Source organism: Zootermopsis nevadensis, unplaced genomic scaffold (assembly GCF_977971745.1).
Source record: "Zootermopsis nevadensis isolate Lab colony 2312 unplaced genomic scaffold, Znev_1.0 Znev_ptg000008l, whole genome shotgun sequence".
Taxonomy (NCBI): Eukaryota; Metazoa; Arthropoda; class Insecta; order Blattodea; family Termopsidae; genus Zootermopsis; species Zootermopsis nevadensis.
In genome coordinates this window covers 13,037,774-13,049,903 of record NW_028259140.1, presented here as the reverse complement: position 1 = coordinate 13,049,903, position 12,130 = coordinate 13,037,774, and the positions used below count along the sequence as shown (strand labels likewise).

Genomic DNA, 12,130 nt, shown 5'->3' with positions numbered 1-12,130 from the left:
ATCTACCAGACTACATGGTGAAACATCCCAGAAAATAGCCGTCTCCACACTCGTCACCCTGAGAACTTGAAATTTTGTCTAATCACTGTTTGTTCAGAGAATCATACAAAATACATAAATATACTCTGTGGGCAAAACGCATTTATTATGTGTTAAAAACAGCTGGTAGTTATAGTTACCACTATGTTTTAAAAGAATAAGTTTGTCAAGACAAAACCAGATTCCATTACTTATAAGTGTAAAGCGGCCCATCTACGTACGAGTCTGGCTCGGCTTGGATATATTTCACCACACGTGCATAGCAGACTCGGCTCGTGACACCCCACCCACAAACGAGTCTGGCTCGATGGAACCCGAGCCGAGCCGGACTGGTACGTGGATGGGCCGCTTAAATGCTAAGGCATTTCATGTTCAACGTACCTTACAATGGGGTTGCTTCCGTAGACGTTATACCAGCAGCATTTCATCACGCAACATAACCACTGTGCCCTGGAACAATGGGAAAGTTTGACAGCAGATATTCTCTCACAGACTAGATTATGTTACGCCCTGTGTTGCAGAAGGATTGTATTGCCCACTGACATTCGATGGACTCTCTTGTTGGAACTACACCGTCGCTGGAGAGACGGCTATCCTGCCCTGCCCCTACTTTGTTGCTGGCTTTGATCCCCGACGTAAGCATACAGTAACATAAATCTACAATATTTATCAGTCTTCATATTGCTTTCATAGTAACAATATATGTTCGATTACAGTTCAGTTCATCATGGCACTTCAGAAATAAAACTAATCAACTTACCGTAGACAGCAGAGTCCTTTTTGAGGAGCTGATAGTCACTCAGTCAAGAAATATCCCATGAAGGTTCATTATTATACCACATGATTCATTTATATAAAACTCATTTGAATATTATATTAACAACTACTCTTACATGACATATACCAATTTCAGGGTTAGCATTCCGGCACTGCATGGAAGATGGCAACTGGTTTCGACACCCTGAATCAGGCCTCAGCTGGTCCAACTACACAACATGTGTTGACATGGAAGACCTGGAGGTAGAAGTAGAAACGTTTGCTTCTTAACTTTGTCAAAATAATTAAACAGTAGATTTCTGTGATTGGTTAAAAGGTTCAAGTTGACTCAAGAAAGTATTTGCAACCGTCAACACATTAGACATATCAAATTACAATTTATAAACTAACTCACCTAATTCTTATCCATAGGTTTTCACAGTTGGAGTTAAATGTATAACATCAGCTTTCAGGGATAAACTGTGTCAAATTTTGAATATTTTCCAATATTTTGGCAAACATTGCAGTTGTCATCTTCAGGGTGATTTTTTTTTCAATCGCATCTTATCCTATTCATGTAGGCTCTAAAAGTTTTTCATCGCCTCCTTTTCAAATCACATGGTCACTAAACACTTCTATCATGACCTCTTATCCTTAATGTTTCTCCTCATCCATGCACTTGATACTGACTGGATAGCAGCTTGCTCCTCTGTTCTGGTAATCAGACCCATCACGTGCCTCTCACCATCTACTGCCTGGTCTGCACAAGACTTACAGAATACAATCACCCCAAAGATGGCAACTACAGTGTTTGCTGAAACAGAAAAACCCTCAAAATATGCTGTAGTGTACCTATCACTGAAAGTCACAGTTATACGTAACTTAACCTGTATTTTCATAAAATTTCTTCCGCAACACAAGTATCGGCTATACCGCCGTCATAATCTTGAAATAGCAGAGGCATTTTTCCCACTACAGAAGTAATGTTAGACAGGGAAGGAGACTCTTAGGAGCCCTAAACCCAATATTATGGGATGAAAATATCACAAAAAGAACGAAAGAGAGAATATATAAAACGATGATACAAAGCGTGGCCCTTTATGGAGCAGAAATTTGGCAACTCTCGGAACAACAACAAAATAAGTTGAGAATAATGGAAATGGATTTCCTAAGAAGAGCGGCTGGAATTTCCAGAAGAGAGAGAGTGAGAAACGAAAGAATTAGAGAAATCATGAGGATGGATCAAGATATAATTCAGGAGATAGAGAAAAGACAACTGATTTGGTACGGACACGTGCAAGGGATGGAGGAGAAAAGGTTGCCAAAGAAGACTATGAAATGGCAATCAAAAGAGGGAAGGAAGAGAGGGAGACCGAGACCAGGATGGAATCACAGAATTACAAGAACCATGATAGAATGGAAACTACCTCCGGAAGGATGGGAAAATAGAGAAGAATGGAAGAAAATATTAGGCACCGGAAGACCGAAGTAACGGTCAAGAAACGGAAGAAGAAGAAGAAGAAGAAGAAGAAGAAGTAATGTTTTACTACTATGACCTGGTCATGCAGGGATCATTTCTGAAAACAGGATAAACAATGTGAAGGTGAGATTGAAAATATTATAAGAGAGACTTTATATAGTGCATCCTATCCATTACATCTCAGAGAAGCCTGTTTACACTTCAAACACACACACGCAGCTCACAAGAGACTGCAGTAAGTCTACTGGATACATGATTTAGAGAACAAGAAAATAAAGAAGTCAAAGTGAAGGCTGTCTGGTACCAAATCACAGTACAAAAGTGTAAATAAGGCATGGATGTAAATTCTCCATGTATGAAACATTAGCATTTCAGAAATGGCAGTACAAAACTGAACACTAATTTTATAGAAAAGAAGAATACATATGTTCACGGCAACATGGTACATTTAATTTTACATATGAAGCTACATTCAGCTCATTCACCAGCAAAATATAATTTTCATATTTTAAAAAGTGTATTTTTCACACACATCGCAATAATAAATATAAAAAGCATGCCTTTACTTGTTCATCTGTCTCATTTTCTGGGAACCTGATACAACTTGTCTGTTTATTCACAGTTCCGCCAGCTAGTCAACTCCCTGTACATGGCTGGGTACCTCATTTCAGTGGTGGCTCTCTGTCTCTCCCTCACAATATTTTTCTCTTTCCGGTGAGCTACATCTCAGACTTACGTATAGCACAACCTCATTTTGAAGAAGTACATGTCAGTCTCCACCTAACGTTCCATAAAAATAAGTTAAACTAAATTATTTCAGATTTTATGTAAATAATGGCCAAGCACAAGACATGACTAACAAGTTTAAAATTAATAAAAAGTTAAAAACACTTTAATTTCTAACAAAAATAAAAAAAATTAATGCTCATATACATGAACGTTGTTCTCTCTGCAGATCTCTGAGGTGCACAAGGATATCTGTCCACGTGCAGCTGTTCCTGTCATTTGCTTCTAACAATATCATGTGGCTGATTTGGTACAAGTACGTCATCGCTGACCCCACCGTAGTGAAGGAAAATGGGGTAAAGCACACATAGAGGAACTTATCGATTTTGGTCTTCTGGGAAGAATCCCATGCGTTCTTGTAGGTAGATACCAACATTTTGGAGGAGATATTGTCTCCATCTTCATGTCCAAAGTGAGTCTATGTAGGGTCAACCAGAGTTCAGGATTGAGGAGGGGAAGGTCAGACCAATAGGTAGTCCCATGCAGGAATCACGAGAGAAGGGTTGGATACGAAAAGAGTGAGGGAGAAGTGGTCCTTCAGAGGGTTAAAAAGGAGGGTGGAATCAAGGAGAAGACAGACAAGGCCAAAGGATTGGGAGGGAATAAGAGATGGTCCAGGCTATAGATAGATAGACAGTTCCTGTAACTCCTAGGTGGAGCACAGGGCAATAGCCAGAGCCCATACAAGGAACCAGGCTGGTGGGAAGAGAGAAAAATACAAAATCGGCCCCTTAATGGGACCAGAAAGGAGGTTGGAATGAATATGAAATCTAAAGTTCTCTTTTCGGTTCGAGAACCAAAGGCCAGGCAAAGCAGTGACTGTAAGTGGGAGAAGAGTGTAGTCTTCTGCAACTGAATGCAATGGCTTAGGTTTATGCTGCGTTCAGCTATGTTGGACTTATCGGGATGATAGAGACGGGCGTGCTGGTAATGCTTGTTTGATGCTCATCTCATCTCAACAACTGGTCTGTCCACTGTGCACCTTCTCACTATCACCCACATGGTATTACTACTCAGAAGACTAATATCAACAATTTCACTGTCATGAGAACTTCAGAGTAATACAATGAAACTTGTTCATGGTGCATGCAATTATTTATGTAGTGTAATAAAATAAGAAATATGTTTTGCAACAACTTTTAGTTGTCTTTAATTTATCTAGTATATAAAATATCACCAACTTTCATATGTGCAAAATACTTTACAGAAGATACAAAACTTCGGTAAAATTTAATTTAGTGTAGCAAATCATTTCTTCTTGTTGGGTGCAAACCAACTGTTCCTTCACGTACTTTTATGTATCATTCGCTGTGATTTCCAACTTCCAGTCCACTATAGCAGAAACAATAAGAATTACACACAACAAATATTAGTCAGAAAACTTGATGAGAAGAGATCTCTTTGAAGAACTAGGTGTAAATGGGAGAGCAACATTAAAATGGATCGTAGACAGAGTGGGGCAGAATTAATTTGGCTCAGAAAAGGAACTTGTGGCAGTTTCTTTAAAACAAAATAATAAGCCCTTAAGTTCCATAAAAGCAGGGAATTTCTTGACTCTATCAGGGGCTATAAGCTTCTGGGGAATGACTCAGATTCAGGGTGTTACGCTGCGATTAGATTGCAAGCATACTCGTATGAACTGATGGCCAAGCAATAGCGGGCAACTTATACTGTCAATAAAGCCACTGTGTATATAAGGCAATATACAGCGGTATGTTAAACAAATAGTGGGAACAGAATAACTGTTGTCAGTGGACTCAACTACACTAGTCATAGAAGCCTGTCAATTCATTAAATCAACACCAACTTTAAATACCAATCTTGAATTAAATTACCCATTCTGGTAATTATCAATACCACATGTAATGGTTAAAGTACCATGATCCAGACAATGGCATTTCCTCCTTAAAAATGAAATTGTTACATCAGAATGATTCCATTATCAGAACCTCATTTCTGAAAACAATGTCTAAGCCCAGTCTTGATGCTGGTACTGCACCCATGCCATAACTGAATTTCCTTGTGGTATGTTCTCTGCTGACGCTGTTTTCCTGGTTACAGACATGGTGCCAGGCTCTGCACGTCTTACTACAGTATCTTATGGTGGCCAACTACATGTGGATGTTCTGTGAGGGTCTGCATCTCCACCTGGCACTGGTCGTAGTTTTTGTGAAAGACCGTGTCGTGATGCGCTGGTTTCATGCCATTGGATGGGGTCTGTCATTCATCCTCACAGTTATCTACGCTGCAGTACGGGGATCAAGGCCTGAAGACTCACAGCGGTACACAAGTTTCTTCTAATGGGACACACCTTCACTTTGTCAGCTATTTGTAACAAGAGATAATGCTAAATATCGCGACCACGTTGAATACAATTCATCATTTAATTATTGGATTTTGAGTTGATTCGATTTCTTTGGTCATTCACTCATCCAAATTCTTCCAGCCATCGAGCATTGTCTTTCCACTGCACGTGGTGACCTTTATCTTATGGAATCTCTCAGAAAGTATCCAATATTCATGCACATTCACTATGCATTGCCTTTCTTTGAATAAAAACAAAGTTATAGCAAAAAACAAAGAAATTACACAAAACAATACGAAAACTGCTTTGCATGAAAGTAGTCTATGAATAAATGTAGATAAAGGAAATGAGGCAACTGAGGGAAAGATGCAGCTCTTTAGCAAAAATGTTCCTATTTTTTTCCATTTAAGAGATAATATACAACATATTTGTAGATCAGTTCACCATCTGCTATTTGCGTAAACTTTTTAAAGTGAAAAATATGACTACAAAAATTTGTTTCTGACTTTTAAACAGTGTGCGTAAGATCTAAATGGAACAGAGACAAGGTGCCAAATAAATGGCAGAAGTATCACTGTAATATAGCTAACAGTCACGATCAAACACTAAACAACAAAATATATACACAATTTATCTCATCAAGGCTCAGTTATATGCCTGACAAGTGACATATTACATTGAAGATACAGTATGGCCTGTTTGCATGGACCAAAACCAAGGACATCTTTAGGAATATAACATGGTCAGCAAATGATTTGCATGTGCATGTTAATTCCATTTCCCCATGGCTGGATGTCATGGGTAAAATCACAAAAACCTGTATGTTAAGGGGTAGATTATGCCACTATTGTAGATTTTTCATTACCTATATATAAACATCAGTCCATAAGAAAATCATGTTGTAACAATACCTAAGAAATATTTTAAAATGTGTTAACACTTAAGTGACCTGTTGCTTGGCGGGGAGGATCCACTAAAATACCATCGTCAGAGCAGGTAGCACAAGAGACGGGACATTGAGAACATGAGCTCTGGTCATGATGCAGATGTACAGAATTAGAACTCAATGTTGGACTGAAGTGAGTTAAATGGACAGCAGACCATAAGTATTTGCAAAGTGCTTCAGAAAATACTTAAACTCAAAACAGATAAAGTTAAAAAATGTACATAATAAAGAATTCTGTTACTTACATTCTTATCCAGGGTTCATGTGGAAAAAGCTAGGAACATGTGCACGCACTAGAAAGGCCAAGAGATGACACTAACAGGTTGGTGCTTTGATATAGGTGTTGGATGGAGGACAGTCACACTCAGTGGATTCTAACAGCACCGGTCCTCATTTCCATGGTAGCAAGTACAATATTTCTGGTGAACGTGGTTCATATCTTGCTCACCAAACTGCACAGTGCATCAGCCAACCCAGCGCCACTAAGCATGCGGAAGGCAGTGAGGGCCACCCTTATCCTGGTGCCACTGTTTGGAATCCACCACATCCTCATCCCGTTCCGCCCAGAGCCTGGGCAGCCTGGAGAGAAGTTGTACCAGGTGTTTTCTGCTGCGGTTGTCTCGCTACAGGTCAGGATGTCCATACTTTTGTAAAATCATAAGTTCGTGGGCTTAGAGTAATGTCATCTGCCATGGTTATGTGCTATTACATGAAATCAAACACACAAACTTAAAGAATTAAACTAATGTCAGCATAGTAAAGTCACGTAGCAATTGATGTTTTCATGCTGATTTTTGTTCAGACTAGGCTAACATTCAGCTCCTAAATGATAAAATACAAACCTGTTCCCCACTGGCATAAAAATAAGATGCATGAAAATCCCATGTAATTACTTCTTATTCCAGACACTGATTTATCCATTGTCCTTAAGAACACATCAATAAATTAAGTCCGAGAACCCAAAACCTCGTAAAAAGATACAGGACACAACAGATTTATAGTGGTGAGCTGCAGGGGGGTCAGAGGGGCTCATGTGAGCCCCCTGTTAATTTTTGGCTATCTCACTTTGTTATTGGCACAGAAAGAATCAAATGACGCAAGTGATGTGCCAGGATCAAAATATCGATACACCTTTCCTGTCTCTACTTCCAAATGCCAAATTTGGAAGAAACCTGTGCATTTGCTCAAAGCACTACACTGACCAAGCACAAGCTTTTTTATGCTATATGTATGAGCCATTACTTTGCTTGATAATATAGATTGCTTATGTGAGTACCCTGTGAAGAAATTGACAGATTCAAGTTTATTCAATCATAATAAGACTGATTTATTAGTGACTATATGTCCAAAAGTTAAACACAAAATTGTCAAATAAAGTAAGGTATTAATAACTTAACCAAAGTACCTGTATTGTTATTTCTCACACACCCACCTCAAAGGATATAATTTCAATTTTGACAATATTTTGCCTGCAGAACAATACAAAAAATTCACGTTGTCATTAAAATGTTAACACAAATGACACCAAACATGCTCTGGTTACGTCTACACTCCAAACTATTCCTACACAAGTAAATGCCTCATCCACCAACTGGGTCTCTTTTTACAGGGTTTCTGTGTGTCATGCCTCTTCTGTTTTGCCAACATGGATGTCCACTACGCTATGTTGCCACTGTTAAAGCAGCTGTTTGGATCAGGTTTTCGAAGAGAAAGTGCCATTACAGCACAAGGGGCAAACACCCTAACACACAGTACACGGGACTTGTGTGTCTGACACTGCGTCCGACCGCAGAGGACAAACTGCAACCAAAATGACCATGAAATGGAGATATGGTGACCCAGCCACATGTCAGAATTGAGCTGACCATTGTTAATTACATTACTAAACTAAAAGTCTATGTTCAGAATACAATAATGTGGAGTCGGTGCACTAATAAACAAATGTTCATCATTGTCATAGTGAAAGCATAATGGACCACAATTTAAACCAGTTTAATTCATATCTTCACCAGTTTCTTAAAGGTCCAGTTTAATATATTCTTTACATCTATACCTTGGTCTTCCAAATGAACTCACTTCAGGTTTTTAATGACAATTTTGTACAAAAGTCTCATTTTATATGCCCAAACTTCATTAATCTCTTTAGTTATAGAAATAATGAAGGTCACTGTGTGATCATCAAGTACAATTGCAGTGTTACATAATTTACTTTGAGAAACTTGAAAATAGTTTCAAAAGTAACATTATAAAGTTAAATTTTATATTTTATTAGGCTCATAATTATATTTTTTGTTTTCACCTGTTGGTTACTCCTGGGTATCCGAATTCCGTACATTTCACTGGATTTCCTCTTGAAGTTGCTTTCAATGTATTTACTATTGATTTATGCTTGTTTATGAATTATAAATTAATACACACACAATAAATAATATAATTTTCATTTTCTGAAGTTATTATTGGTTTCAAAACATTTTCAACTTCTGCATTAAAACTATCTAGAAAATTGAATAATTTTCTAATTCTTCGTTACCACAGGTATCAATGTAGCAAAATGTTTTCATTAATATCACGCTATGCATCAACAAACTTTACTTTCCTAATATGCAATATAATTCTGTTGCTCTTTAAATCAAGGTCTAATTATGGTTTTCATACTCTCTAATTGTGTACCATATAATGAGTATTTAAGTGTGTGTGTTAATAAATATATTCTTTTTCATCATATTCAACTGCATTCCATTTACATACTACTCTTTCATGGTATAACCTCATGTGAAACAGTCCAGTATATATGACGCTAGTCATCAATCAGTTCTCTAACAATGGAAAATTGACTGAATGACTTGATGCTACAAGTACTGACTGCAAAAATTAAGTTTATCTCATGCCAACAAATTATTTTTCATGGTTTCTAATGATCAAGATGGATCTTAGGGAAGTGGGCTGTGAAAATGGCAAATGGATGGAGTTTGCTCGGGATTGTGGCCGGTGGCAGGCTTTGGTGTTGTCGGTGTTGAACCTGTGGGTTCTGCTACCAGGGAGTTAGTTAGTTAGTTTTGGTTTATAATGATCAAACTAATCAATGGGACTGTAACAGCACAATTTTTCACTTAATAAGATTACTTCTGAAATTTGTAGATATTACGTGACTGATTTAATCAATTGACTTTGAAATGCCTTAAAATGTTAAGGCAGTAAATTTTCAATTATAAAATGTTATTTTGTAATATACCATGTACAAATGTGAGTCAAATTAAACACATGGGGAAATACGAGGGTCGCTCATTAAGTAATGCCCCACATTTTTTTCCTCAGAATATATTTATTCAAGATGGCTCAAATTTAGTGACAATATAAATCAATGTTTCCTTTACACATACTATTTTTCCACATAGTCCCCATCAACTTGTACGGCTTTACGCCATCGTGGAACAAGTGCGTGCATGCCTTGCCGGTACCAGCTCTTGTCCTGTGAACGTAGCCATGTCCTCACTGCTTGAATCACGCTCTCGTCATCTTCAAATCTTGTTCCGCGGATAGCATCTTTGAGTGGCCCAAAGAGATGAAAGTCGGAGGGTGGATGGGGCAGCACCGTCCAACCCAATTTGGTGATTTCTTCCCGGGTTCTCGGACTTGTGTGAGGGCGTGCATTGTCGTGCAGGAGCAAAATTTCTGCTGGATGCTTGTGAGGCCGAGCTCGTCGGAAACGCTTCTTGAGGGTTTCAGGGTCCCAATGTACGCGTCTCGCACCTCTTGGCATTACATCCACAAGAATGAACCCATCACTGTCCCAAAAGACAGTCATCATGACTTTTCCGGCGGAGGGAGTTGTCTTGAATTTCTTCTTTCTCGGTGATTGAGGGTGATGCCACTCCATTGACTGCCTTTTTGTCTCTGGCTCAAAGTGGTGTATCCAGGTTTCGTCACCTGTAATGATCCCTCAGCATCAAAACGCTTCCAACAATTCAGAAGAAATTGTTTTCCTTTGAATCCTGTGGTCTGCTGTGAGACTTCGTGGAACCCATCTTGCGCACACCTTCGAATATGCAAGAGCCCGGATAATTGCAATTACACTTCCATTGCTGACTGAAAGCTGTTGGGCCAATTGTCGAGTTGTGACGCGCCGATCCTCACGAATAATGGCATCCGCGCGGTTCAACATGTCTGGAGTGGTGGCTGTGGCAGGACGCCCAGAGCGCGGCAGATCATGGAGCTCGGTTTCTTCACTTCCTGAAGCTTTAACTCTCTTAGCCCAGCGACCAACGGTGCTCCTATCGACTGCACAGCTTCCATACACAGCACACAAACATTTATGAATGTTCACCACAGTTTCTTTTTCAGCAAAAAAGAATTCAATTACAGCTCGTTGCTTGTAACGAGAGTCGTTCACAGACGCCATTTTAACAGTTCACTACAGCTCCGCCATTGGTTGGAATCATTTGAAACTCCGTACACGAACGCGAGAAACATCAAATCTCAAGCATGTAAAAGTACACTTTTCTATCTTCATTATTGGCTGAGAAAAAAAATGTGGGGCATTATTTAATGAGCGACCCTCGTAGATTTAAGAAGTAGAGGCCAAGTAGTTTTAGAGTATGATTTTACAAGTGCAAAGGTTACTACCTATCCTTCACATTAATGCCTAAAACAAGTCACGTATAATGAAGATGACCAAGAATTTTAGAAGAAAAATAATTTTACAGCTTCAGATTTGAAAGTGTTTGCAACAGACACAGACCATCACCAATATGAATTGACATGTATAAATCAAACTTTTGTCTGACTGAGGACTTTTAATAATGCAGGCAGCGATCACCAATTTTCTCTGGGCAAACCTGTGCATATGTAATTTAACATATCTAGATGAGGGGAAGAATATAAATTTAATGTAAAAATACGTGTTATGCTACAGGAAAGATACAACCATCTTAATCCTATCTTTCTTGAAGCACATATTCATCCACTGTTGGCCTGATGGGCCTAACACAGCTTTACTGTTTACCCACAAATGTAGAAATAAATTGAAGAAGATAAGAAGTAGACACTGAAGAAAACATTAAAACAGCAGTCAAAACCACCTAAATTGATGGTAGTGAAAACAAGCATTGATGGAAGTGAAACGTAACTCAGTAGAATAATAGTTTCAGAGATACGATTCCTAAGATAAGTAGCAGGTTGTACTCTCCTGGATCGGATTCAAAAGAAGGCTGTATAGTATTAGATGTTTACTTTAAACGATAAAATACTTGACTAATTATGCACATGGTTTATAATGTAGAATCCTAGGCTTGCAAGGAATTATAAAACACAAATATCTGTTCAGTAGTGTATGTTCACTATGTCAAAGCAGAAATAAATATTGTGAAGAAATGCAAATATATTAATATTTTTATGAGTCTAAATGTTGTTTAACCCATCCAAGGACTAAGTTTTTTTTACCACTCTCATACTGCCCAATTGCTAACCATTACACATTTTTGTCGAGTGACTGGTATTACGATAATCTCAGACATACATCATGTGAAGATTAAACTTATTTAACATCAGCATGCACTGAAATACATCTTCATCTATGGCCACAACTGATTTTGCATGATTTTTACAGTATACAGGGCCAGGAACATACATATAGCTTAGCATGTTTCATGTTCATTACAGTCAGTTCCGATAACCTCAACAGGAGACTTCAAGTTCTATTTTTCAGCATCACAAAGTTCTGAGTTCATGCTAAATCCAGTCCACTTCTCAAAATTCCAGGAATTTTTTTAACTCATGTCTTTTTAATGTTCCCAGATAAGTCCTTTGAACTTATTACCTC

The 12,130-nt window shown here is 38.4% G+C and overlaps 2 protein-coding genes across 6 annotated transcripts in view; one reads left to right on the top strand and one right to left on the bottom strand.

Moving 5' to 3' along the window:
- The window catches only part of LOC110840611 (uncharacterized), a 356,302-nt gene extending 355,249 nt beyond the window's left edge, over nucleotides 1-1,053 (bottom strand). The window contains exons 1-2 of one of the 2 annotated variants that reach the window (XR_015534167.1): nucleotides 933-1,053; nucleotides 421-489 (exon numbers count right to left, since the gene is read on the bottom strand). The gene's annotated coding sequence lies outside the window, so the exon portion shown is untranslated. The remainder of the gene's footprint in view (nucleotides 1-420; nucleotides 490-932) is intronic. The other variant, XR_015534168.1, reaches the window with a different exon arrangement.
- LOC110837025 (calcitonin gene-related peptide type 1 receptor) overlaps nucleotides 1-11,688 on the top strand; it is a 155,734-nt gene extending 144,046 nt beyond the window's left edge. For 3 of the 4 annotated variants that reach the window (XM_087345147.1, XM_087345149.1, XM_087345148.1), the window contains 7 exons: nucleotides 561-674; nucleotides 953-1,059; nucleotides 2,898-2,989; nucleotides 3,231-3,357; nucleotides 5,123-5,343; nucleotides 6,653-6,941; nucleotides 7,922-11,688. In XM_087345147.1, the coding sequence (XP_087201273.1) occupies nucleotides 561-674; nucleotides 953-1,059; nucleotides 2,898-2,989; nucleotides 3,231-3,357; nucleotides 5,123-5,343; nucleotides 6,653-6,941; nucleotides 7,922-8,086 (1,115 nt within the window). In that variant the 3' untranslated portion in view covers nucleotides 8,087-11,688. Of the gene's footprint in view, nucleotides 1-560; nucleotides 675-952; nucleotides 1,060-2,897; nucleotides 2,990-3,230; nucleotides 3,358-5,122; nucleotides 5,344-6,652; nucleotides 7,856-7,921 lie in introns of those variants that run through there. The other variant, XM_087345150.1, reaches the window with a different exon arrangement.
- Nucleotides 11,689-12,130: the final 442 nt, after the last annotated feature.